A 27,976-nucleotide genomic window follows, 5' to 3' on the forward strand; every position below is an offset into this window, starting at 1 on the left:
TCCCAGGCAAGGGTTTCCCGGGGGTGGGGGGTGGGGTGGGGGTGGGGGTGGGGTTTTTTTGCCGACATTTGGCTGGGTAAAATGCAAATGACATTCTTGAGCTGCAGCAATTCTATGGGGTTGTGGAAGAGGGGCCCGGGCTCCAAGAATGCCGGGTCTGGAGGCTGATAAGTCACGGTGGCCTTCTGGACCATGGTTGGGTGCTTCACGTGTGGGGGACCCTGGGGAGCAGTGAAAACCAGCCTCCTCAACCCCCCAGGTGGGGCTGGTCTCTAATTCTGGTCCTCAGAGGAGGCGCCTGTAAAACGAATACAATGGAACAGCAGCTGCTTGTTTTCAAGGGGAGACCGGTTCTGCCCAAGCCTGGTCAGATCTGTTGATTCCACTTCGCCGTCAGACGGGGGAGGCAAAAGTTGGACAGTTAGGTTACCTATTTATCTCTGACTCAAGGCATTGGCCCTTGGCCTGGCAGCCGGGAGTTTCCAGCCGTGGCTCTGGAGTCTGAGGCAGGACGGCCACCAGCTGAGAACAGAAACCCACTCCTCATTTAGCAGCGATAGCCTCTTGCCAGGTGCCAGGACCCCCAGGGGTGGGGACATGGTGGGGGCCCTGGAGGGCCTGGCCTTGTCCGAGCATTATGGGTTGGAGGCGAGACTTGGCAGCGGTGCAACTCGGCCAAGCCAGCGCAAGGGGATCCGGCTCTGGCGCAGCTCCGGGAGGCCCCGCTCCAGATGCAGGGGTCGGGCCGGGACCACGTTGGGCCCGAGAGGACCGCGCCTGGCGGGCCCGGCATGCAGCCAGCTGCACGCTCCTCGGCCGAACCCAGCGCCTCCTCAGCAGAGGCCATGGGGGCCTCAGAGGGTCAGAGCTGGGGCTGGGCGGAAACTCAGCATGACAGACGCTCTGCTTCTCTGGACAGAGGTCGAGGAGGCAACATTCTTTGTTCACTACCAGGAAAAAGAAGGAGTGGAAGACAGATTCAACGCAGAAGTTACAGAATTTATTCTATTTCTCCAAAAGTTGTTTTCCTGTCTGACTCATATACAAAATCGTAAAGCCTTGACCTTCCTGAGCGTGCTGCACCCACGGCCAGTTCTCTCTGGACTCTAAGTGTCCAGGAAGAAACAACAGTTTTCTTCCAGAGAAGCTGGACTCAGGGATGGGGACCAGCTGCCCGAGGCCTTCCCGCAGGGCCCCTGCCCCTTCCACGGGTGGGATCCTGTCAGAGGGCTACTCCCAGTCCCGACGTCTGTGAGGCCTGCGCGACGGGGCTGACGAAGGACAGCGGCTCAGATCCTGACCACCTGGGCGGCAGCACACGGACTCTGCCGCCCCTCGCCGCCTGCGGTCTGCCTCCTGAGGTAGAGTCGGCCGAAGGTGCCCCCCACTTGGCCTTTGGTGAGGCGCCCCGGGTTCACACAGACGCAGCCGAGGATGTCCTGGAGGGGAGGAAAGAGTGACTGTGGGTCTGGAAAGGCTGAAACCATGGGCACGGATGTGAAGAAGCTGGACTCATCTAGGGGTTCAGCCCCAGAGGATGTTATAGAAACTGGAAACAAAGGCAGACGAAAACCATCTTCGGGCCAATGTGTTAATTTATTACAGAAAACTCTGAGTCCCTCTTGTGTCTCCAAAACAAAATAAAGAAGGTGACTCAGCCAATTCCCAAACGTGGAGACAAACTTGCTCTATTGGTTTCACAGCGTGAAAGGTTTACCTCCTGAGGTTGCACTGGCTCTGCTTTGGCAAGAGGAGGTTGATGGGGTACATTCCCCCACGAGAGCCCGAACCTGAACGTGCCCAAGAGCTGCTGGGAGCTCATCTCAGAATTCAGGGAGGGGACAGGCAAGCCCAGGTCACCCGAGGTGGCCATGGGTGAGAACCGTGGTTCGAGGGCCTTCCTAGCTGCCTCCGGGGCTTCCAGGCTGGGCTGCCTGAGCGCCATGCCGTGGGTGGGGTGGGGTGGTGGCAGTGGGCAGCAAGGGCGCATCACTTAAGCATTATACTAACAGATTTGTTTTCTACTCCTACCCCTCCCCCAAAGGAACGAGGCCACTGTCCCCACCAGCAGACCCGAGAGGAGTTAAGTGCCAGGGCTCCAGAAAGGAACTGGTTCTGGCATTGCTGGGAAATGGCTGAGTTCAAACCCACCTTCACGAAGTATCTCAGCTCTGATGGGGCTATGAAGACGTCGGGGGTGACGGGCAGCTGAGCGTAGAGGTAGAAGTTCTCGTAGTCGATGGCCATGTCCTCCTGGGGTGGGTAGAGTGGGTAGTAGCTGCAGAGAGGAAGAGAGAGTCAGCAGCAGCGGACTTGGGAGCCGTCCCCAGATGGACTCCTTCTCTGCTGCTGGTTTTCACGCTGTCACACCCTGCCTCTCCCCGCCTCTGTATCTGGGGGACAGAGCAGGCCTGTCATGCCAGGAGGGAGCTCCCTGGTGGGGCCTAGGGAAGGCTGTTGTTGTTCAGTTGCTAAGTCGTGTCTGACTCTTTGTGACTCCAGGGACTGCACAGGCCAGGCTTCCCTGTCCTTCACCATCTCCAGGAATTTGCTCAAACTCATGTCAACTGAGTCGGTGATGCCATCCAACCCTCTTATTCCCTGTTGCCCCTTTTCCTTCTGCCCTCAATCTCTCCCAGCATCAGGGTCTTTTCCAATGTGTTGGCTCTTTGCATCAGGTGGCCTGGCCAAAGGATTGGAGCTTCAGCTTCAGCATTAGTCCTTCCAATGAATATTCAGGGTTGATTTCCTCTAGGATTGACTGGTTTGATCTCCTTGCTGTCCATGGGGTTGCAAAGAGTTGGACACGACTGAGCAACTTTCACGTCCACTGGGGAAGGTTCTTGAAGTCAAATCTGTCCGAGCTCTGTGACTCCAAAGCACCCCGGGCACGGGCAGGTGCCCCACCGGGCGGGCTCACCTCCGCTGGGTCAGGATGTGTCTAAGAATTCGGCTGAACCGGTCTGAAGTTCCAGAAGAACTGCAGAAGGAAGAAAAGCAAGAAACGGAATGTGGAAACTTGTCTCTCGGCACCTGTTTCTCTTTGGGGAGGATTTCTTAAACTAGAGAGAAGTGATGTGGCCAAGGTGTGTGACAGGAAGTTGCCTCTGGGGAAGTTTAAAGACGTATCTGTAAACAGCTCGGTCTGTTGAGCAGGACACTGGGTTGAGAAGGGGAAGAGCGGGAACTCCTTGTGATCAGGCCCAGGCAGGCCGTCATCAGCCCCACACCGTGCGAGAGCACGTGGGGTCTGCCCCTCGAGGGGCCAGCTGTAGCTGGCTGACCCTTGCACCTCCAACCAGAGCCAACCTGCACACACCCATCTCTCCTAACACACGAATGGCTCCACACTCCTTCCCATCACAGGTAATGGAAGAACTGAACCGCTGGGCCTCAGTTCAACAGACCCGGTAGCATCTGATCCCCTGCAGAGTAATACCTTGTTCTGGGAGGGGGCATACCCTCCAGGGTAAATACAGTCACCCCATGCGCATGGACAGCTTGTTTAGGTCACACATGTGGCAAAGGAAGCAAAGTAGATGAATGTCTATGACTAGAAATTAGGGGCAAAGATAGGATGGAAGGGACCCCGCAGGGCCTCAAACACTGCAGACAAGTGGTAACAGACACATGCGTGTCCCGCCGCCCCCTGTGGGTGCAGAGAAACTCACTGGCCAAAGGGTTTGGCAGAAAGTGCTGCTCTAGGGACTGCCCGTTTGAGACTCTGCCCAGCAGGCCTTTGGCCAAGGACAGGACCAGGGTCCAGAGGGCCAGAAACTGCCCATGGAACTGGAAGCCCCTTCTCACCTACTGATCTCCTCAGCCCCCATGTGGAACAGCAGGTCGGTGGATGTCAAACCAAAGATCACTCCGTTGATGGAAAGGGTGCAGGGCTCAGACACGAGCCTCACTCGCTGGAACGAGAAGGGCGGGGCAGGTGTTAGTGTGTCGCAGTTAGAAACTTCTCCTCTGGGAAAGTGGGGGGTCCAGAGGGCTGGGGAGACCACGGAAAGTCCAACACACAGTACATAACACATGTGCTTGTGATAAAGAGAAGCTGAGAGTCAGGCCCTCCATCTCCCCACCCTCCACTTCCAGATGGAGTTGGGTGGTCACCACCGGCACGTTGCACTCGGCTGCCTGCTGTTACGGAGGGGACGCGTGTACCTTTTTGTCCTCTCGAAGCAGGTCGGAGCAGCTGAAGGGAGGCTGTGGGTACACGGGCTCATGGTGCACGTCTCTCAGCGACGGGACGATGATGAGGTGGGAGCCAGAGCTGGTTTGCAAAAAAAACATGTCAGAAGAAGGAAGATGAACACAGCTCATAGCCGGGTGACAGATTCCAAGTGTCAGGGCCTCAGACAAGAGTCTGCTTCCAAGGGGGATGCTCAAACAGAGCTCTTCCATGAGGAGGGGCTGCTGTTTCCCCATGGGGTACTGGGTGTGAGAGACGGGCTGTTCTATCACACGACCACCTCGACGGGCTCAGGACATGTTTTCTCGCAGCTCCGCATCATGTTCTACTGAGAGAGGAAGAGGATGACCGGCAGAAAAAGGGAAGACGAGACAGAGATCTAGAAAATCAGGAAGGACAAGGATGTGACCAGAAATCCTCAGAGCCCAGATGGTGCAGTGGTAAAGAATCTGCCTGCCATGTAGGAGACCCGGGTTCGATTCCTGGGTTGGGAAGATCCCCTGGAGAAGGGAATGGCAACCCACTCCAGTATTCTTATCTGGAGAATTCCATGGACAGAGGAGCCTAGAGGGCTGAAGTCCACGGGTTTGGAGAGTCGGACACAGCTGAGAGACTGAGACATCTTCACCTTCCTCAGACCAAGAGCTGAAGCCAAAGTTCTGACTCTTCACACTGGGTGAACAGATGTGGCTTTTAGGTGTCCAGTTGCCTCCCTGACTGGGGGCTCTTCCCTTGGGAGGGACCAGGCAGGCAGGCTGGATCCAGGAGGGGGAGAGATGGTGCATTCTCCCAGAGCTCACGCCCCCTCCCTGCCCCTCCGCCTCACACAGGGAACCAGGGCTGGTTTTTATTCCTCAGCTGACGGTCTGACAAACATGAAAGAGAGATCTACCAGCAACAGCAGAAGCAGAGATGACAGACTTCCCTCTGTGGAGGGTTGTAACACAGAAGTGAAGAGAAACCCCGAAACTCTAGGGGCCGACACTTTATCCTCTCCAGCCACACAAGAGAAGAGGGAAAAAACCCATCTCCTTGATTCCCTCGCTGTCCTTGGCAGAGGGGCCTAAGGTGGAAGGTGTTATTTTGGAGGCATATCTGACATCCGCTGGGCTTCTCTGGTGGCTCAGTGGTAAAGAATCCACTTGCCAAGCAGGAGATTCGGGTTCGATCCCTGTGCATGCTCAGTTGCTCAGTTGTGTCCGACTCTTTGTGACCCCATGGACTTGCCAGTTGCCTCTGTCTATGGGATTTCCCAGGCAAGAATACTAGAGCAGGTTGCCATTTCCTATTCCAGGGGATCTTCCCTACCAGGAATTGAACCTGTTTCTCTTGCGTCTCCAGCATCCGTGCCTGGGGAATCCCATGGACGGAGGAGCCCGGCAGGCTACAGTCCATGGGACCACAAGAATCGTTAACAACTTAGCCACTGAACAACACCCACCACTAGCTTTCACTTCTAGCGCCCTCTCTTGCTTAAGACGAGAAGGCTTCCCAAAGGTGGGCACAGGCAGGTACCCACCTGTGCAGGTATAGGGACACAGCTGCCTCTCACGAGGGATAAAGGTGCTGCTGATGCTCACACACGTGCCACTTGTTTGTCACGCCTGCTCAAAGCGTGAGCCGACACTTCTGCAGCGGAAAATCTGAACCTCGAGACCAAGGGTGCTCTGCAAATGAGTTACTGTCCCTTTGCCACTGAGAAGTTCCCTGTGATTATCCAAGACTACCAATTTGGGTGCTGAAGCCTGGCAAACGAGCGAGGGGTGGCCTGGAGGGGACAGTGTGTGTTCCAGACCCCCGGGGCTCAGTGTGTGATGGACACAAAGAGCAGAGGTGCAGCCGGCCGCTGTTAAGACGTGGACTTGCTCTGTTTCCTCGCAGGAGCTGGCAGAGCAACAGTTAAGGAGGAAACGGGCCTCCTGCTCTGAGTTATACACGGGTTGTAGGGGGAGGGATCCGCGAGAAAATTCCAACTATGCTGAGCATTGCACAACTTCACACATCATGGTGGGCCGGGCCTCGCAGCCGCTCCCTCAAGCTCCGGGGCTCTGCTGGGCTCCCGGGAGGGAGGCGGCACTTCCTCATGGGCTCTGGTTTTCACTGATAAATGGGCTCAGTGCTCTGTACTGCTGACCCCTCAGAGTAAAAATAAATCCCCCAAAGAGGGCCATTTTTATACTGTTTGGGGAGGGTGGGCAGCCCCTCTCCCCGAGGCGCACTCTGGCTGCAGATGAAAGTGCCTGGTGGTGCTGGGAGCTCACCCCCAGGGCAACAATGCCCGGTCTGTTCTTTGTGTGGCACTGCTGTCAATACCACATGGGGTGAGGAACCAAAAACAACCCCATCTCAAGGGAAAGCACCCGGCTGGCGTGCGGGGCGGTCCCTGCCTATCCCGGAGGGGACCCAAGGGCTGACAAAACAGGGACACCAGGCCTGCCCCTGGTTTTCAGGGACTTATCTCCTGAGGAGCCTCCAGGTCTGACAAACTCATTCAGGGTCCCAACAACCCTGGGGGTGCAGAGGGAAGACACCTGTCGTGTCACTTGGAGTGGGGGAGGGAGAAGGGAGCGGCAGGCCCAGCTGCAGGCTGTCACACCACACGATCCGAGCCCCCCGATTCTGGGGACGGTTGGGGTTCTCCCCCAGTCCGAGAGGCCTACCCTGCTGGGACGAGAAGGTAGAATGACAGCTAATCATTGCTGGGATCAGTTCTCACCGCCAAGGGCGGAAGACTATACATCTTGTTTCAAAAACCACCGTTGTTCCAGACGTATTTTACACTTAGCCTCAGGAATGTTTGTTTTCGATGAGCTCAGCTCCTGGCAGGCAGATCCCCGGAGGAGGAGATCCACCACCAAGAGCAGCTTCTCTCGAACCCGGGCACTGGAGGGGAGTGACAGGAAATGGGGGTGTCAGCTTCCAGAAAAACTTTCTACTTCTAGCTTAGGCTCTTCCTGGAATAGCGACTTTTCTCTCAAATTAGAACTGCCCAGCCCTCATCACCGCTATGACCTTTCCCAGTCCCATCCCTCCAGTCCCTGGCAAGGGTTCAAAATCCCCACCCTCATGTGTCCCCACCCACGTACGAGCTGTCGCGGGGCGCCGTGAAACCATCGAAGCACTGACTCGGGGAAGGACTTGGGCTCACCCCCCAACTCTCACTCACAGGAGATGTTAGGCCCCCTGGGACTCTGTGCTGTAAGCCATCAAACACTCCCCGGCCCCACCCCGGGAAGATTCCCAGGGAACATGAATTTCTACAAAAGGGAGTGAGAAAAGGAAGGAAATGCAGAAAGAGCCAGGGAAGAGCGAAAGTCTGGGCAGCCTTGTCCTTTCCAGTGTGTTTATCTCTGTTTTTACAAAGATGCCTCTTCACTCAGGGTCGGCGCGCTTGAAGTGCAAGGGTTCTAGCTGATCTCTGCAGTTCAAAAGGATACAAGGATGGGAACTACCACGACTTTTGAACGGTTTCAGCATTAACGGGGAGCCCTGGAGAAACTCAGGAAATGTAAGGTTCTGCCCAGTATTTTGAATGCTGACCTTCGTGTTCCTTCAATAATTGTTCGGAGACATTGCTTGAAAACATCTTCAAATGAGCTCGTCAGCAGACAGCTCTGCAAGAAAAGAAAGGAGATTTACAGGTTGAATGTTTGGTGTCTGTTCACTTGTAGAGCGCTGGTCAGACGGCCATGGGGGCAGATGCTGGGTGAGGAGCTGAAGGAGATACAAAGATACACAAGACAAAGGTCTCTGTCCTTTTGAGAACTGAGTCTAGTTGGGAGCAGGCAAGGAGGTCAGGGAAGAATCAGTCCTGAAAGTGAGCCGAGGGGAGGAGTAGGAAGAGCTTTGCAGCCTTTGCTGTGGCTGGTAAACCTGAGAGGGCTTCCCTGCTGGCCCAGGGGTAAGGGATTCACCTGCCAACGCAGGAGATCCCTGGTCTGGGAAGATCCCACATGCCGAGGAGCAACTGAGCCTGTGCCACAACTACTGAGCCTGTGCTTTTAGAGTGCAGGAACTGTGACGACTGAGCCCATGTGCCGCAGCCACTAAAGCCTGCATGCCCTAGAGTCCACGCTCCGCAACAAGAGAAGCCACTGCAACGAGACGCCTGCACGCCGAAACTGAAGAGCAGCCCCTGCTTGCCCAGCTAGAGAAGAGCTCGCCTGCAGTGAAGACCCAGCAGTTGAAAATTTAAAAAAAAAAACAAAAAACAAAGAAACCCCTCCAGAAGGGCCATTTGTGTGTTAAGTTCAAAGGACAGTGACACTCAGGGCCCAGAGCTGTCGCAGCCAGCAAAGGGCTTTCACAGGCACAGCTCCGGGGGACCACGGGCACCTCCCCCACCCTCCTGCCCCAGAGCCACACGTGTACACGAAGGGGACCAGGACTCAGATATTTGGATCCCCTCCCCAACCCGCCCCAGCTTCCAGATGGCTCTGTACTCTGGTGAAATGAAGCCCTCACATTCAGTACCTTTATTAGACTTGCCCTGCAATCATGTTTTTCTGATCAGCCACAGGGATTCATTTAGGCTGTTACAAATGCAGGATAAACTCCAAGAAATGAAAGTAACAGTGAGGCCTTGACTGAACGCGAGTACCCAGTCTCTCCCTGACTCCAGCCCCAGCCACTTACCTCAACCTGTTCATGCTTAGCGTCCAGGAAAGGGCCAAACTGCAGAAACGAAGGTACCAAAAGAACACATCAGAACTGCACGTGCCTCTGAGTACCCTCACACACCCGATCCTAGCAGTTCTCCGCCCAGGACCCATCTCTCCCTCCAAGGCTGCCTGTACAGGCTGGGACAGGTGGCAGGTGGCGGGGGTGGGATGGTGCCCAGCCATATCACAGGCAGAAGGACACAGCCTCCTGGATGGCCAGGCACTGGGCCGTCACTAGCTGCTTTGCCTCCTATAATGCTGGGTTTTGTTCCCCCTTCAACCCAGCAAGGGCAGTCTACCTCCAAGAAGCAGTACTCCGAGCTTTCAAAAGAGATGAGTCCACAGATGGGAGTAATTAGACAAGAGGTGAAATACTGAAAAGTCAGTGCAGGTGGCAAACCCCTTGGGCTTTTTGATTACGACCATGCACACAAAGGGACTCCCTGGTGGGCCAGGGGCTAAGACTCTGCTCCCGACGCAGGGGGCCCGAGTTCTATCCCTGGTCAGGGAACTAGATTTCACATGCCACAGCTAAAGATCTTGCATGCTGCAACGAAGATCAGAGACCCCACGCACCACAACTAAGACCCGGTGCAGCCAGATAAACAAACGTTAAAACAAAGACCACACACACCTCGCCAAAGAGGGAGACCAAGAACTCAGCAATACTTTTAAGAAGGAGGAGAGTTTGACACTCTTCCTAAAAATTTAGAACCTCATCAGACCTTTTTCTAAGATTACGCCCACCCCATTCTCCCTTCGGTGCCTCCCTAGGTGAACTGTCCCCGGAGGGGCCCTACCAGGATGCAGACGTCCGGTCGGTCGCGGTTGATGATGGTGATCAGGTCGAGCAGGGGGTCAAAGGTGATGCTGTCAGATGTGGTGTACGGCCCACAGGCCACCAGGACCATGAACTGCTCAGAATCTAAGCCGGAAAGGATTGTTAAGGTGTTGATGAGAAGATGCTGGGATGGTGGGAGAAAGGACAATGAGGGCAAGAAGCCTCGGGACTCAATTAAGAGTCCCACATGTGCAACTCTGGGGATTGAAAGGAATGAGACCTCACCCTGCCCTCAAAGAGCCCTCCATGAGCTGCACAGACAGGCAAGTGTGCAAGCAACCAGAACTCCAGAGACGATGGGAGGAAGGTGGGAGTCATGAGAGAATTGATCGAAGTGACGTTTGCTTACGTGGTTTTCCTCTTAACTTTTTTTTTTTGGTGGTAAAATATATACAACACAAAACTCAACTTTTTGGGGGGCGGGGGGACGTGCTGCGTGGGTCTCAGGACCTTAGTTTCCTGACCAGGGATCGAACCTGAGCCCTCAGCAGTGAAAACTCGGAGTGTAACCACTGGACCACCAGGGAAATTCCTCCTGATCACAGCCATGTTTAAGCCAACATTTCAGTGGTATTGCTGCTGCTGCTGCAGAGTCACTTCAGTCACGTACGACTGTATTGCGATCCCATAGCTGGCAGCCCAGCAGGCTATTCTGTCCCTGGGATTCTCCAGGCAAGAACACTGGAGTGGTATTAGATAAATCCATAATGTTGTGCAATTGTCACCACCTTCCATCTCCACAGCTCTTTCTATCTCGTAAAAATGAAACTCCGCACCCGTTAAACACTAACTCCCTGCTCCCCCTCCCCCAGTCCCTGGCAACCACCTCTATGATTCTGACGGCTCTAGGAACGTCATCTAAGGGGAATCATGTGGTATTTGTCTTTTTGTGACTTTGCTTACACTTGAGAGCAGAGTTTTTCGGGAGCCCGGGCAAGGCAGGTCCCCAACAGCACTGAGGTTTGCGAGCTCAGTGGGAGGGACCATCAGTGTTGAGAGCAGCTGGAGAATTTGGTACATCGAGGGGTCCGGGAAGACCAGCTAGGGGGCAAGGCTTGGGACGGGAGACTCTCGTGTTATGGGGTGCAGGGCCTTGTTTCGGGGTGCCCTTTTCCTCAAAGCATCTGCTTTCCTTTTAGAGAATCTGCCTTGGCGTCCATAAGGTCCTCTCCCCTCCACCCGCTGCCCTATGGAGATGTAAGTTAGGTGCACCGTCCTCCCCAGCCAAAGAGCAGCAGGCATGTACTGGCTTAAGCCATTCACTCTCTCCTCTGGATTCCAGAATCTCAAGGTGAACTATGCAAGGACAGAAAAAAGACAGGCGCTGACCCATCCAGCTGAGGTGCCTGGTCAGTGCAGCCCAGGACTCCCTGCTACCTGGACACCTGGCGTTGCTGAGCCGTGATCCGGACTGTAAGCCTGTTCCGGCCATTGTCCGGGCTGTGTGCTACCTGAGTTTCCCCTAACAAATTCTCTTAAATTAGTCTGAACCAGGTTCTGTAGCTTACAACAAAGCCAATGATCCTTGACTTCTTAACAGGCAGCTTTATTAGCTTCTTATGGTTTTGGTAACAAACTACCACAAACTTGGTGGCTTAAAACAATACACATTTGTTATCTTACAGTCCAAGAGGTCGGAGGTCCTAAAATCAAGGTGTGGGCAGGGCAGCATTCTTTCTGGAGGCTCTGGGGAGAATCCTTTCCTGGCCCCTTCCAGCCTCCAGAGCTGCCTGCATCCTTGGCCCATGGCCCCTCCTCCATCTTCAAAGCCAGAACCTGACATGTCCATCTCTGTGACCCGCCCTCTCCCGCCCTTCCTTATAAGGACCCTTGTGGTTACACTGAGCCCACCTGGACAACCCCCATCTCGAGAGCCTTAACTTAGTCACACCTGCAAAGTCCCTTTTGCCATATAAAGTCATATGTTCAGGAATATATTCCAGGAATGAGGGCCACTGTTAGTCGAGCGTAGCAGTAACTGAACTGAGATAGAGAATTCAAGGAGGAGAGTAATACTGGTGCTGTGCAGAGGGGAGGCGACAAAGCTACATTCAGTTCCAAGGCGCCCAGGAGACGCCGGCCTCAGGTAAACGGTGAGCGCCCAGGGCCAGGTCCATGTATTCTGTGTCTCCACACCCAGGTGTTGAGCCCAACACCTTGCTCACAAAATGTCTATTAACAACTGTTTCAGGGACTTCCAGCAGTTAAGATTCTGCACTCCCAGTGCAGGAAGTTCAGGTTCGATCCCTGGTCAGGGAACTAGAGTCGGCATGCCACAATGCAGCCCCAGTGCAGCCAAATAAATAAATGACTATTAACAAAACAAAAGCAACTTATTCAATTGCTTCCAAAGATTTCCGTGGCACAGCTCCGGCTCCGGGCAGTTCAGCCCTGTCTGTCCCCTTTGCTACCTGAACTTGATTCAACACCAGCACTCCAGTTTCCATAAACACTTACTTCCTGAGAGAATGTGCAAGGTCATAAACTCCTAAATCTTGCTCCCAATTCCAGGCCGCCTCTAAGGATGACCTCACACAACATTAACGTGGAGCGGGTGTTGACAATACAGCTAGCATCAGCTATCTCCCTGCTAATCCTCAACAGCCTACTGCTCTGCTTACAAAAATGCTTGGAATTGTTCTGAAGCCAAGTTTACTGAAATGTTCATCTTTTCTCATCTAGGTTAGCTACCAAGATGGTCTAGGCTTCCTGAGAAATGTATGTAATTTTAAAATAGAGTTTCCTTTTTGGAATAACCTTAGAATTGTAGAAATGTCCCAAACAGAGTCCAGAGTTCCCGTATGTACACCTTTCACCCAGCAACCGCTAATGCTAACATCTTACATAACTAGGGTACATTCATCAAAACGAAGGCATTAATACTGGTATGTTACTGTTAGCTCGTGACTTTATTTAAATGTCACTGGTTTTTCCACTAATGTCCCCTTTCCTTGTCCAGAATATCACATGGCATTTAAAGGAATTCTTTTTTAAATTGGTGCTCTTTACCCTTTTCTTGTTTTTTTCCTTTTCTTCCCCCTTCCCTTTCATTTTTTGGCCGCATGGCATGCAAGATCTTTCCCAACCAGGAATGGAGCCTGTGCCCCTGCATTGGGAGCTTGGGGTCCTAAGTACTGGATAGCCAGGGAATTCCACTGGTTTTTTTCTTTTTCAAAGCAACCTTCAAACACTTGTTCAACATTAGTCTTGAAATGCCAGCTCTTGTGGAATCAGAGCACAGGAGGTAAGGCTGACCAGCCACACAGGCTCAGACCCCTGGCCTTCCACAAAGGGCCCGTGAACCCATGAATCTGCGGTCGCCGTGGAGCTCCAGAATGGTTCTCTCACAGCTCCTGAAGCTTTCCCAGGGCCAGAGGAACTGTGCTCCAGACCCTGGCCCACCCTTCTCCACCCGCACTGTTGGCAAATACCCTTGGAAGTCTAGCTCACCTCCATCCTCTTCATCGGGCTGATGGAATGGGAGCGGCACACCCTTCAAACAGGAGAGAAAACTGTGGTGAGGTTTTGCCCCAGGTTCCGCCTCTGGTCAGGAACGGGGTGGGCACTGAATGGGGGCTTGTTTGTGGGTGTCTTGCTCCTTGGAGCTAAAAGCCCACAGAGTTGATGAAAGTGGAAGTCGCTCAGTCGTGTCTGACTCTTTGAGACCCCATGGACTACGAAATCCATGGAATTCTCCAGGCCTGAATACTAGCGTGGGTAGCTGTTCCCTTCTCTAGGGGATCTTCCCAACCCAGGGATCGAACCCAGGTCTCCAGCACTGCAGATGGATTCTTTACCAGCTGAGCCACCAAGCAAGTCCAAGAATACTGGAGTGGGTAGCCTATCCCTTCTCCAGTGGATCTTCCCGACCCAGGAATTGAACCGGGGTCTCCTGCATTGCAAGTGGACTCTTTACCAGCTGAGCTATTAGGGAAGACCACAGAGTTGATGCCCCTTCCCTTTTCCTCTACTGCTCAGAGTGGCCAAGACAGCCGGTAGCATGAGGTCACGGCTAAACTCAAAACACACCCAGGAAAGAGCAGGAGCAAAACGGGCGACTGCAGGATCAGTGTCCTGCCTGGGAGGGCAGGTGCTGCTACTTCTTCCACATCCCCTGGAAGCCGGCAGAGGATCACCGCAGAGCAGGGGCTGCTAAGCTATGGGCGAATCTGGCTACCGCCTGTTGCTGTAAGTAAACTTTCACTGGCACACAGCCACGCTCTTTGGATAATGGGTTGTTCGTGCCTGCTTTTGTGCTACGATGGCAGAGTTGACATTGTATGAAGACCAAGTCTGTGGAGTCTGAAATATGTATCGTCTGGCCCTTCAGGGGAGCAGTTTGCTAAGCCCTGACCTAGAAGTAGGTCATACTCTACAGAGAATTGAGAAGCGAATCAACAGGCCTTTACAGAGGATGGGCTCCAGGATGGAGAGAAGCCCACACACTGTACCTCGTAGAGTCTGGTGGCAACAAGTTTTCTACCCGTGGTGTTGATTCCTTCCATGACCACCACCTGAAAGGCAGGCAGCAGACAGACTTGGTCAACAGGAGGTCTGGAAGAAGTTACTGTGATAGAGTTACAAGTACTGTCCAGCTACTCTCATTCTGTAATTGTAAGCTTGGGGTGTTTTTCTAGAAAACAAATGAAGGGGGTTATATTAGTGTAATAATAATTACGCTTTACATGGTGATCTCATTTTTACAACATTCCTATAAGGTGAGGATTATCATTTCCATTTCACAGATCAGGACACTCTGGGTTTGGGAGGTTAAGTAATATCGCCACAGTCATCCGCCCTGCGGGGTGGAGCTGGGGTTGAAACCTGGCAGCAGATCCCAGAGCCAAGGTCGGAGCACACAGGGGACTGGAACCCCCACACTGGCATCCGCTCTGGTGCCTGAGCTCCAGTTACACCTCTTGGCATCAGAGGTCAAAAGTGCGGGGCACCTGGCCACAGTTCACTACACACACCAGGAGCAAATAGCATAGCCGCATCCAGAGGGGAGACACACCCCTGATCTCACCTGTCCAGGAAATAGAGAATATTCTTTGAGCTCAGATAGATCCACTGGAATCTGAGCGCCTGAGGAATGTTCCAAATCTCCCTCCAGAATCACTGACTTGTGGTTCAGCTTCCCGTTGCTGTCACAGCCGATCTGGCCCAGCAGGGTGACGGGCTCCTACCGAGATACACAGGAGAACAACAGTCTTTGGGACACAGGAGCTTACAATCCGGTCCGCCCGATGGAGAGCAAAACAGCCCTCCAGTAACAGCACTCATGTTTTTTGGTGGCGCGTCACTTTGAGCCCGAGGCGACCACAAGTATCATCACTGGCTCCCAGGGGTGAAAGGACCCTTAAAGGGCACCTAGCCTGTCCACCATCTAATGCCCCAGCCCCTCTAAGTGGCTGTCTGAGCCACAGCATCTCCAGTGAAGGGGAACTTGCGCCCGAGCCCACCGTCCCCACTGGCAGCCCGCTCACCACATATCTCTCTCTTTTTTAAGTTCTACCAGCTTATCGCTACCAACCCATCCATCTCCCTCCACCTTCCTCATGCATGCGTGCTCAGTCATGTAAACCCATGGACTGCAGCCCGCCAGGCTCCTCCATCCACTGACTTTTCCAGGCAAGAATACTGGAGTGGGTTGCCATTTCCTTCTTCACCCATTTCCTGAATAACGGTTAATGACAGCTCTGGTTTACTGGGCTCACTGAACACCAGGCACTGTTCTAAAGGCTTATGTGTATCAACTCACTTAACTCTCACAATAACTGTGAGGTGGATATTATTATTGCATCCATATTAGACATGAGAAAAACCAGCAGCTGAAAGGTTAGATAATTTAATCAACGTCAAACAGTGGGCAAAGTGTGGGTTTGAAGCCCAGATGTTTGGCTCCAGGGCCATATCCTTTAACCACACACCATACCGCCTTGTAACAGGAAGTTCTTCATTAAACTGAGCTGAAATTCCTCTCTCGGTGGCTTCCTCTATCCTGTTCTCACTCCCGGGAGCAAACCGAGGAAGTCTAATCTTTCCCCAAGAGATTGTACAACCCAGCCTCCCCTCCACTACTTCCTCCCAACTCCCCCGAATCTTCCTTATATGACACGGTTTTGCATATCTTCCCCAGCTGGCCATTCTCCTCTGAATGCAAATATGTGACAGAGGCGCCGTAAAGAAACTCTGAGAACACATCTCCCCTTAGCGTACATGCTAGAGAGAAAGCACTGTACACGTGCTAGATTAAAGTATGACGTGGACATTATTCACAGCACCTGATCCCTGATGACAGAGACCAAAGAAGGGGAGAGACCATGAGTCACCGTTTCTGGAAATCCTCACTTTGCTGCTGTTCTCATATCCTGACACTTGAATGCTTAAGGCCCTCAATCTTGTTTACACGCAAGGCTCTAACCCAAGTGCAAAGCAAATGACTTAATCTGGTCACAAAACCAGACAGCACTTATAACCCATTTTACCAAGTTCATCCAAGGTAGATGTTCTAACTAGAAGGTAGACAGTTAGTGAAAAGGAAGCTGGAGGTTGACTTTTCATCACTGATTTAAAAAAACAGTATCAATCAGGAAAGACTATTAGAACAACTCTTACCTGTGCTGGGACTAGAATAGGAGCAAAAGCCTCAATTTTGTAATGTTCCTTGAGTTCACTGCCAAGTTCTTCTATCTTACAGGTCAGAACTGAAATCCCAGAGGGAAAAAGCGTGTTTAAGACATTTTACTTGCCAAGCAGAGAAAACACAGCACCTTGTAAAACACTAAAGTCAGTCATTTCACAGAAGCAGGCAGGGTGCCAAGGACGGCAGCCAGTCTGTAAGCTGCTCAAGCCCGAGCCAATTGCCCAATATTTGGTTGCTGAACCCGGCCTTCCATTTGGCCATGGTCGGGGGGAGGGAGGGGTCACGGATGAGGTCACAGTCCCAAAGTCGGCCTGGATCCCTCCCCAGCCTGCCTCTTACTCAGGTGGTCAGGGGGGTTTCAGGGAAGCCAAGAACAACCCTAAGAGCCTTCCAGTCTTTCCAAGGAAGAAGCCATAAATGTCTCCGCTTCCTTTAACACTCTAATTGGCTTCCTCTACACAGTTCAAGTGGTTGTTACTGGGAAACGGTTATGTGCTTTTTCTTAGCAAAGTGCTTGTGATTTGGGAGAATTATTGAGAGTGGTCATCTCATATCCGTTTCCTAATAGGGGCGCCCAGAGGACATCTATCAATCAAAGGGAACCTTGAACTTGTTCTACCAGCCTAGCTGACGCTTTGTTACTGATTCAAGCCCCTCCAGGTGGTTTTATACCCTCCAGAATGTCAAAGGGAAAAACAAATACCTTCTCGAATGTCTGGGAGCTTCTGAAACATGTATTTGTAGCTCCCGGTGAGCGGCTCTGGATGTCCCAAGACCTTCAGGCTGAGGGGACTAGCTCCTCCTCTCCCGGACCAAGACATCCCCTGCGCCGAGCCAAAGGAGGTAACCACTTCTCCCCGGTTACTTCTCGAGCTGTATTTCTGAGGGGGAGTAGCGCTGATTGGAAGCAAAAGACATCAAAGTTACCGCGTTCACATCTAAAAGGAGAGGAGTCTAAGATGAGGTTACCTCTTGGAAATTTGGGATTGGAGGCATGCCAGCCTGGCCTCACATTTTATAAATCTAATCAGCTTAATGGGGTTGGACATTCTGGACCTTTAAGGAATTTTAGGAATGAGTGGGGTTGAGGAATACCAAACGTGTTTAGAAAAGCTTAGACACAGAGACACAGTTTAAAAGGTCTTCTCCTGGCTTAAAACTAACAAAGTAAAACAAAACCCAAACTCTGAATTGATTAAGAGCCAGTTTCAAGTACCATTTTCTTCCTTATGCATTTTTAGCATTTGTTAGAATATCATCAGAGCCTCAACTGTGGATAAGCCGAAAGTTGCTCTGTGTACACGTAACACCTCATGATACAGTTCAAGGTAGAAACAGTAACAAAATGAAGTTAAATGAAAGGGAATCAGCTTTCCCCAGTGTCTCTGGAGGTGGACAGGTAATGAATTCCGTCAGCCAGTGAACAAACACTCCCATTCTCCAAGTCTCAATCGGCAAGTTCTCGTCTTTCTCCTCACTCGCTGATAAAGTCCACCTCCGGGGACACACGAGTGTGGCTGATCTGCTTAGAGGACAGCGAGGTCCTCTAAGCCTTTGGTTGTGAACACAGTGCACCGAGAGGCCTGCTTACAACAGGCTTCATCTGATGCCCTGAAACCCTGCGGGAGCCAGTTCTACGTGGGCACTGTTCCAGTGGGTGCTGCCGGTTCCTCCTTTGCAGAGAGGCTGCAGCAAACAAGCCTGACTAATGACCTCTGTCTCCAGTGCTGCCTCCACCTGAATAATTTAGAAGTTACTTTCATAAATTACGAAGCCAGTTTCTGATGTCGGCTTTACTAGCGTGCATTACAGAATGACTAGGCAGGGCATCTCGACTGCGCCAAGCACGAAGCTCTGTGAGGCGCACATTACAGCCGGCCCTTTAACCCAGGAAGATGCTCACACGGGGTCTGCTGCAAACAGATCTACAAGTTTCAAAGTCTTGCTTGTTGAGAGAACAGAACTGCTGCCATGGTGCTGGCACCTACAAGAACCACTCTGTAACCAGCCATCTCTGTGCATCCAAAGATGCCCTTCTAAGTCTAGAAAGTTCTATTCGGAAGCCAGGGTGAAAACTCCTGAAAGCAGGAGTGGGCCACACCAAAGTCAAATCTGCCCTCGGGATCCACTATCTTTCAGGGGACTTCCCCAGTGGTCCAGGGCCTAAGACTCTGTGCTCCCAATGCAGGGGGCCCGGTTCAACCTCTGGTTGGGGAACGAGATCCTGTAGGCTGCAACCAAGAGTCTACATGCCACAACTAAAGAGTCCACATGCCGCAACGAAGACTGCTGCTGCTGCTGCTAAGTCGCTTCAGTCGTGTCCGACTCTGTGCGACCCCATAGACTGCAGCCCACCAGGCTCCGCCGTCCTGGGATTCTCTAGGCAAGAACACTGGAGTGGGTTGCCATTTCCTTCTCCAATGCATGAAAATGAAAAGTGAAAGTGAAGTCGCTCAGTTGTGCCCGACTCTTAGCGACCCCATGGACTGCAGCCTACCAGGCTCCTCCATCCATGTGGTTTTCCAGGCAAGAGTACTGGAGTGGGTTGCCGTTGCCTTCTCCGACAACTAAGACTAGGCAGAGCCAAATAAATAAATAAATTGAAGAAAAAAAGAAGAATCTGACCCGCTCTGATCTTGAACAATGCTAGCGCTTTTTTTTTCTTTTGTGTGTTTTGGCCCTGCCAAGTGGCTTGTGGGATCTTAGTTCCCTGACAGGGATCAAACCTGGGACTACGGCAGTGAAAGAGCTGAGTTCTAACCACTGGACTCCCAGGGAGGTCCCTATCACCTCCTTTCTGATGTGACAGAAAGTCTTAGGTTGGCAAGTCTTAAGCTCTGCTTGGTCTAGAAGTGACTCCCGGCAGCCAGTGTCGCCCTAACTGGTTCACATCACTGTTCTTTTGCCCCATCCCAATGCGGCAGCACCTAAAGCCCTTTCTTCTCCTCAGCAGAGCTCCAACTACAGAATTCTCTCATGGAACATGTGTCATTTATAGATTTCCAAAAGTCACACGTGATCCCTGTGGATTTATGTGCAGAAGTGGCAGCAGGGATAAAATACCAATGAAGTTGGGGTAGGTTCAGGGACAAGAAAACTCAGCAACTAGTTGTAACCTGAGTGAGGAACAAAGAACAGGTTACGCAACATTATGAACAAAGATACGTGCTTTTCTTTTTAAAAAATAAATACCTAAAAAAAAGAAGAAAGACAGAAACCAACAACACATGAACTAACAGAAGCAGGTGGAAACCTATTAGCCTCCTCCTGACAAGAGACTCGCAGGCTCCCCAACTTCTGAATAGACAGTTTGTTTTCGGTAGGAGATATCAGTTTCTGAGCTAGGAAATGAGCCCTAGAAAAGAGGGTGGAAAGTGAGTTTCCTTAACTACAGCTAAGAAGCAGTAACTTTCCACACAGGATGAGGGTGGAGAGGGGAGGGAGCAGTCGGCCGTCCAGCCAGTCGACTGCAGAGGGAAACGTCCACCCCTCCTCCTTAAGTCAGGCTGTAGTGTCTGGTTACCTCCACCAGGTAACCAGAGAGAGGGGAGGGCAGGCCTGCTGCCTGACAGCTGAATTATCAGAATGCATACCTTGGAGAAAAACTCGATGGTGAGAGGAGCTGATGGGGGCTCCGAGCAGACACACTCCTCTTTGTGAGGGGGGTTTCTGGGGTGGTGATAGTTCGCTTCTGAGAACCCTAGAAGCAAAACAGGAGAAGGGCCCAGTCACTCTAGACCCAGGTTGCTAAGTGAAGTGCGCATATCCTCAGGAAGAAAGGGAGGACGTGCCCGGATGAAGGGCACAGACCGCACAGGCCTGGGTTTCTTCTGAAGGCCCCATCTTTCAAGCAGAATCTGACTTCAGCAACTGTAATTCAGTCCTCAGCAGTATGCTGTCTCCATTTGGGAGGCAACTATGAAACAAATGCCAACAACATCCCCCCAGAGGACTGCCAAGCAGGCAATCTGTCCTGTCAAATCGCTCGTGTGCTCACTTTCCTTCCCCATCTCTCTGCTTCACCGCAGCTGGGAGTCTGGCTACACAAACAGTTTTAACCTGCACGGACACATTTTCCTGTCAAGGGATGGGACCATGTTACTATTTATTCTGGCAAAGTCTACCACACGTTTTCAGAATTAAAGAAGGGAGTGACTCCAGGCAGATAACACGGGTGAGCTCATACTTGGAGAGTATTTAGCACACGCCTCACTGATGGTCAGTTTTGTTTTCTGAGTGGTTTTGCTCATTAAGAAGAATCCAAAGAGATGCCTGGAGTGGAGGGTGAAACTGGCAAATCCCGAGATCCCTCACTCCCCAGAGTCTGGGACAACGGACTGTGGCTGAGCAAAGACAAAATCCTCCGCTGGAGGGAAACCAGGCAGCCGGCTAGTTGGCTGGCGTTCCCCTGCCCTTGGGCTCCTCCTGGCTGCGGGTTTAGGTTATGCCACCAAAGCTGCCTACAGGGGTGACTACAGACAGGCAAGGAGAGAGAAAGCAGGATTCGAAACCACCCTTAAGTGGCTGGAATGGAAACTAGATTTTAAAAGGACCCTTCCTTATGTACCACACTTATACAATAGCCATTTAAAAATACTCCTTTCTAGTATTTCAATATTTTTCCAATTGAAAATATTCTAATAGTTATAATCTTAGTTTGAATATGATCCTTCATTGAAGTATTGTATATACTGAGTTTTTTGCTGTATATTAATTCTGAGCATTTCTCCTACTTTGTCAGTCTTCACCCTTTCTGGTAGCTGTGGGGATGGAATTGATACATAATAGTCTACGTAACTACTTCTCTATTGTTGGGTGTATCTGTTTCTGGAGACAACAAATACTGAGGTGCTATCACACACGTAGCTTTTCCTGGAATTTGGATGATTTCTTACGAGAGATTCTTACTAGGAGCGATTACTGGGCCAAACGATGGCAAAGATTTTATGGTTTCAATAGGCTTTTCTCAAACTATTTTTCCCGAAGATCCTTCTAATATATAGGGGGCTACAGAGCTCCAGGTCCATCTCCCAGGATGAAGCAAGAGGACAGGACTCTGGGAAAGAGCAGAGCCTTGGGGCTCAGCCCTCAGCCACGTGGTGAAACCTGACTGTGTCAGCAAACCAGCTCGAGACGTCCCTGGGGTGTGCTCACTCGAAGCAAGCTCAGGAGACTCACTGCTAACACTACGGGCTGGGTTATCCACCCATAACGAGACATACAGAGGGACTGCAGTCTCATACCCTGGGGGGAGCTCATCCTCACAGCACACAGGAACCCAAGTTATAGCCAGATTATTCACTTATTAGAAGCATGACGCCAGCAGCACGGGAACTTCAAATCCCCAGGCTGACACATCTTTCCCTGTCAGGCGGGACATGTGGGGAGCCGGACTACAACCGGAAGATTTATGGTGAGCACGGGGGCAAGGGTAGCTGGTGGGACTTCCCTGGTGGTCCAGTGGCTCAGACTCTGCACTCCCAATGGAGGGGAGCCTGCGTTCAGTCCCTGGTCGGGGAACTAGATCCTACATGCTGCAACTAAGACCTGGCACAAAGAAATAAATAAATATTTAAAAATAAAAAAAGAGTAGCTGTCATTGCACAAGTTAAATATTTAATGGTGACAAGCTAAGACCACTGACATACTCACCTCTGCAATATGGGCCCTCCTGCCCCTGGCACTGGTCTGGGTGGGAAAGGCCAGCCCTGGGCTCTGACCCTGTCATCGTGCTGCGCTGATGCCCGAGTTCCCACGTGCTGGGCACTGTTCAAGTCTTTTTCCTGTTTCTACCCCAGATCCAGTCTGCCTCTCCTCTGAGCTCCAGATGCATATTTCAAACTGTTCACTCATTTCAGCTCATCTCTTGGCTATGATTCCATGGCCAAACTTTGATCTGTGTTCGAGCCTCCTGAGTACTTCTGTAGCAGGAATGAGGTGTCCTCAATATGGTATTTCAGCCATCAGAAAGGTGTATACTTCAACAGTAAATTAAGTAAATTTGCATCTGATTTATGTATCAGTCTACTGAGAGCTGAGTTACCACGAGTCAGTCCTCCCAAATATGAACAACTCTGATGCTGTGAACATTTTAGCTTTTTTGCTCTCCACAAGCACATTTAAATGACTCACCTTTCCTTCCTTCTTTTTTTTTTTTTGGGTGGGGGGCCGTGCAGCGTGGCTTGTGGGATCTTAGTTCCCAGATCAGAGACTGAACCCAGGGCCCTGGCAGTGAGAGCACCAGGTTCTTGCCAGGGAATTCCCTTATCATCTTCTTTGTTACAGTGTAATTTACTTTGATAGATTAAGGCTTGCTCCTTGTTTAAGGATTGCCACAAATTCATTTTCCATAAAGACTAACTATGATTATTGAATACATTGCTTTGGGTTTGGCACTTTACATGTTCATTTAGTTTTCAAGCCCTTCAAGATATTATTCAAGATAATATCACGGGGTATTATCTGCTGGCTATTGGCTTCTTGAGGGCAGAGCACAACCTTGGCTGCTTCATTCACCAGTTCATCCAGTGTCTGGCTCACAGTAGTTGCTCAGTAAGTGAATGAATGAACCCTGATTATGTAGGAAAGGAAATGGCAGCTCAGAGAGATAAAAGCAGCTCACTCGAGGTCACTTATGTCTTTGACTCAGGCTTTGAGGACCGTGCCCTTCCACTGCTCTACTCCGCCTCCTACCACGGGGCCCAACACATAAACTGGATAAGCAGCAGTCACAGTGCCTCCACCCGCTACAAAACTAGACTCCCACTAAAAAGAGCAATTATGGGGAAATCACACTGACCAAAATTTTATGATATGCTACCTGAAGACAGCAGGATAACTATGTGTCCACAAGGACTGCCATCATGTAAAATCATCTACGCACATGATCGGAAAGGAAGATGCATACGTGGAAATAGAGTAGGAACTGTATGAGTGGCTAATTTTCTCCTTCAGAACTTCAAGTGCTGTGCTGATATTTTTAGAATAAAGAAAAAAAATGCTACATATAGAATGCAATTTCCAAACAGGGTACACGCACCTTAGAGGGTGTGGTGTAAGAGTTCAAGAGGGTCTCCTCTTCCTCCTCCACTTCAATTCTAAAAACACTGGTTAAGAGATAATAAACTTCCACCCAAAATCTAAGGCAAGGATCGATCAAATAAGAAATCTGAATACTAGGTATATTACTTTAAATTTGAGTTTGTTCTTATGTTTTTTGTGGTTTTCAAAAAATTATTTATTTATTAAAAAAAATTTTTTTTTTTTTTAGGCCATGTCATGTGGCACACCAGATTTTAGTTTCCTGACCAGAGATGGAATCCATGTCCCCTGCATTGGGAACTCGGAGTCTTAACCACTGGACCACCAGAGAAATCCCTTATTACTTGCTCTTAACTTACACATGCAACTATAGACAATGAGAAAATACAATATGTAGATTGATACAAGGGCCTTGAGCAGAAAAGGATACAGCTCTTGTATGGAGACAATGTCTCTGGCTCCTGCGTGCCTGAGCCCTTTGTCCTTGGAGGCGCCATGTCGGGTTTTGGATACTCTTTTGCTCAGAAACTGAGGAATAAAAGATAATGAATATATTATTCCATAGTCAAGTAATAGAGGAAGCGTTTCCCACAGTCATGAGGTAATCATGGGCATTTTGAAATATAATCGAAAATATAAAATTCCTCAAAAGAAGAATGAAGATGTACATGATAGACTAAAGACTTAACCTGTCGCTGTTTCTCTCCAACACGTAACAATTCTAATATTAACACCAATTACTTGCTGACAAACTACCACCTGCTGAGCATAGTTTTAGGAGGGACTTACAACCATTCTCAATTCATTCAATAACCATAAAATATACACATCATGGGGACCACTACTGAAGAGGAAACTGAGGTTAGGAGTCATTAAAGAGTTGGTCCAAGCTCACTCTGGGACTGGAATCCAGGTCTGATTCTAAGGTACACACTCTTCTCAATACAGTGCTCCACCTTCCGACAGAGCAGACACGGAAATTTACATTATTAGTTTGCCTACAGTTTCTTCTTACCTCGTGCTCAAAAGAATTCAGGGTCTCTAAGGTAAAGCAGTCTTTATGTGTGCTGGTACAGAAGGCTATAAGCTCGCTGGCCATTCCCTCTTCATTCTGTCCATACAGAATGCACAATTCTACCACTGTAGGGGGAAATTGGACACATAAGAACTTAGTTCATTTCTTGTGGCTTTCACCTTGAAAAGTGAAAATAATCTTTTATTTATTCAATAGTCATTTATTCAGCACCTACTAGGGACAGGCACTGTTCTAGACACGAGGATATATTAATAGCAGTGAATAACAAAGAGACAAACCCTTGTTCTCACACAGCTCACTATGGAGAGGAGACAGAAAACAACCAAATAAGTAAAAAATGTATGTTAGCTGGTTAAATGTGTTTTGTAGAAAAAATAAAGCCTGGAGAGGGATCAGGGGGCTGGCAATTTTAAACACAGTGATTAGGGAAGGCTTCATTGAGGGCATGACATCTGAGTAGACTTGGAAGAAGTAAAGGAGTGTGGCAGGCAGTGTTGAGGGGATAGAGCTTTCAGGCAAGGATCCTGAGGGAGAAGCAAGAGCAGCAAGACCTCCACGGCTGGGATGCAAAGAGGAAGGAGGAGACAGAGACAAGCTGAAAGGGTAAAGGGGGTGCAGACTGCTGGCCCCTGTAACTATTCTGAGCAAGCTCAGAAATCACTGGGTGGTTTGAATAGAACAGTAACACAACCTGACTTCCAATGAACAGGGTCACCCTGGCTGCTGTGTTAAGCAGATTGAAGGGGACAAGGGCGGAATCAGGGACCAATGAAGAGAACCATGGCAAAATCCATGGCGAGAGATGACAGTTGCTTGGGTCAAGGCAGTGTCAGTAGAGGAGGGGAGAAGTGGTTGGACTCTAGACTGGAAGCATCCTGAAGGTAGAGCCCGTGGGATCTGCTGACTGGATGTGGGGTGTAAAGAGAGAAAGTCATGAGGATGATGCTGTGGGTTTAGCCTGAGCATCTAGAAGGGGCCAGTTACTATGAACTGAGATGGGGAGGCAGCAGGAGGAACTCTGAGGAGAGGGAGCAGGAGCTTAGCTTCAGACACTGAGGCTGAGATGCCAATCAGACTTCCAGCTGGAGACATGTGGGAGGCAGACTGGCCTGCAGATCAGGCAAAAGGTCTGGGCTGAGTTATAAATCTGGGGACCACTAGCAAACACATGAGATCAGGTGAGATCATCAAGGAGCTGGGGCTTAGAATGCAGAGGAATGTGCAAAGGCTAAGAGGTGGTGGCACGCACATTAGAACACCCAGGAGGAGTGTCCAAGCAGCTAAGAGGAAAATGCATTTTAAAGAAGAGGACCAGATGAATGGCATCACATGCTGCTGCTCATCCAAAGGCGGACAGAAAAACGCATCTGCGGCTTTGGCCAGGTGAAGGTCGTTGGTGACCCTGGGAGGAGCAGTTTCAGTGAAGCGGTGGGGATGAAAAAGCTGACTGAAATGGGCTTAAAGAGGAAAAACTGAAGAAGAGGCCATCATTCTGAGAAGATTTGTTGTAACTGGGAGAAGATAACTGGAGTGGGATGGGGCAACAATGGAGTACTTAGAGGTTGGGGTAAGAGTCACATTCCTAGGCTACTAGGAAAAAATATCTTACGGAGAGAAAACAGAAAATAAGAAAGGGAAGAATTACTGAAGTGATGTCCTTAAGGAGGAGAGAAGGAATGGGATTCAAGACTCAAATGGAGCGGGTGGCTTTTGCTGGAAATATGGAGAATTTATTCACTGTAATGGGAGGAGGCAAGGCATATAGCATAGACACAGGTCCTTCTATTTTTCTCAGGGAAACAGAAAGTAAGTTCATCAGCTGAGAGTGAGCATGGGACAGAAGACTGTCAAAGGAGGACCAGGTGACGAATGTCTCCCACAGGAGACTCAGAGTGAACAGATCAGGGAAATATGCTAAGATATGTCAGGCAATATTGAGGTTCAGGTGAGGTTAGCAATCATGAAGCACAAGTCTAGAATTCCAACATCACTGCCAATGTGGTCCTACACGAAATGGGACCAGGAGGCATCCTGGATTGAAGCCTTTACAAACTTAGTTCACACAACTCATTTCTCTTGTTTTGACTCTAGGCTCACCAAGTAAACTTCTGACTATGATTGGTCTTCTCATTCAAGTCTCCTGTTGGGAAGAGAATGCCCTGGAGATAAAAATTTAGAGTATTCCAGTCTCTCATAAATTAACGTTTGCATTCTGGTTTTCTATATTAAAAAAGAAGTTCAATGTGCTGATGAAGGGTAAAGGCAGATGCCTGATCATCCTGATTCTAAAACCGGTAACTCCACACCTCCCGAGAGTTTGCTTCCTGACACTGCCCTAGAGCCTCACCAATACAATGGACTACTGGACGTGGGCGCAGGAGATCTGGTTCACAGCCCAGCTCAGGCAATTAACTCTCCTTATCTGTTTCTCCGTGGCTCAGTGGTAAAGAATCTGCCTGCAGTGCAGCAGACATGGGTTCGATCCCTGGGTTGGGAAGCTCCCGTGGAAAAGTAAATGGCAACCCACTCCAGTATCTTGTCTGGAAAATCTCATGGACACAGGAGCCTTGCAGGCTATAGTCCATGGGGTCATAAAACATTTTGACACACCTAGCCTCTAAACAACAACAATAGGTTTCTCCACCTGTAAACTTTGTCAGCAACAGCTGCTAAGCTCCTTAAAGTTCCTTGCAAAGCTAAAATTTAATTTTAGGAACCCAGGACAGGGACTCTTATTTGCACAGACCACCAACAGTTTTGATGAGAAGTGATGGATCAGCAGAAGTTAAGGTGTAGGCTGGAAAGGGAGGAGCCAGGAATAAAAAGCTACATTTCAAAATCCCAACATCTCTTGCTTTTCTGTTGGGCTTTAAACATTTTCCTAATTCTGTGCAACTGCGCTGACTGAAAACCATTCTTCACATTCTTATTTTTCAGTTGGGATCCAAGCAGTACCCTGTGAGCATTTCAAAGTTTCAAACTCAGTTTCACTCATCTCACAAACACCGACAAGCCCCATCTAGGGGAGGTGAACCTCGGAATAGAGCAGGGAGGGGGTGGACCTGGGCTGGGGACCAGAGAGGGGGCAAGGAACTCACATTTCTCAATCACAGCCTCCTCGCATTCTAGGCCGAAGATCTGCAACTCCTCCACCAAGAGCTGGGCGGACACAGCCATGATGACCCAGGAGGGGGACCGGGGCCGGGCCCACCCTAGCTCCGATCTGACGCCAAGAAACCCACAAGCCTGGAGATCGATGAGCAGAACGAGGTCCCTCTGATCCTTTCACCCTCCGAGGGCCTGAGGCGGGGAGTGACCAAATGGCCCAAGACCTCAGGCGGTCAGAAGGGCCCAGTCGTCAGTCACGGAGAAACACTATTTCCTTCTTTTTTTGGAAGCCCTCAAACGCCTAGAGAAAGAAAACAGAAAGCTTGAGAAGTTCGCTCCCCTGGAACGTCCTGCTTCCTAAAAGCCACTGCAGAACTTCTCAGTGATGGGAGCAAAACAGAGTAGCCCGGAAAAACCCGCCAAATGCTTTGTACGGCGCACGCATGCG

General features: G+C 50.4%; 1 protein-coding gene across 1 annotated transcript; it reads right to left on the reverse strand.

The window, feature by feature from the left end:
• Positions 1–978: 978 nt before the first annotated feature.
• Positions 979–27,976, reverse strand: POLA2 (DNA polymerase alpha 2, accessory subunit). Its single transcript, XM_027532047.1, has 18 exons — positions 27,519–27,976; positions 24,400–24,524; positions 23,815–23,912; positions 23,383–23,440; positions 19,937–20,043; positions 17,047–17,240; positions 16,316–16,404; positions 14,724–14,879; positions 14,149–14,211; positions 13,148–13,190; positions 9,657–9,781; positions 8,831–8,869; positions 7,736–7,809; positions 4,168–4,276; positions 3,808–3,914; positions 2,921–2,980; positions 2,152–2,278; positions 979–1,439 (listed from the first exon to the last, which is right to left on the reverse strand). Exons 1-18 carry the CDS (start codon positions 27,595–27,597, stop codon positions 1,290–1,292), a joined length of 1,803 nt encoding a protein of 600 aa, XP_027387848.1. The 5' UTR covers positions 27,598–27,976; the 3' UTR covers positions 979–1,289.

This window comes from Bos indicus x Bos taurus, chromosome 29, assembly GCF_003369695.1.
Source record: "Bos indicus x Bos taurus breed Angus x Brahman F1 hybrid chromosome 29, Bos_hybrid_MaternalHap_v2.0, whole genome shotgun sequence".
Lineage (NCBI taxonomy): Eukaryota > Metazoa > Chordata > Mammalia > Artiodactyla > Bovidae > Bos > Bos indicus x Bos taurus.

Coding starts and splice junctions, on each gene's coding strand:
- POLA2 (XM_027532047.1), bottom strand. CDS start 27,597: ATGGCTGTGTCCGCCCAGCTCTTGGTGGAGGAGTTGCAGATCTTCGGC. Junction 23,913..24,399: donor TGAATTCTTTTGAGCACGAG/GTAAGAAGAAAC, acceptor TTTATTCCTCAG/TTTCTGAGCAAAAGAGTATC. Junction 4,277..7,735: donor ATTATTGAAGGAACACGAAG/GTCAGCATTCAA, acceptor TTTGCAAACCAG/CTCTGGCTCCCACCTCATCA.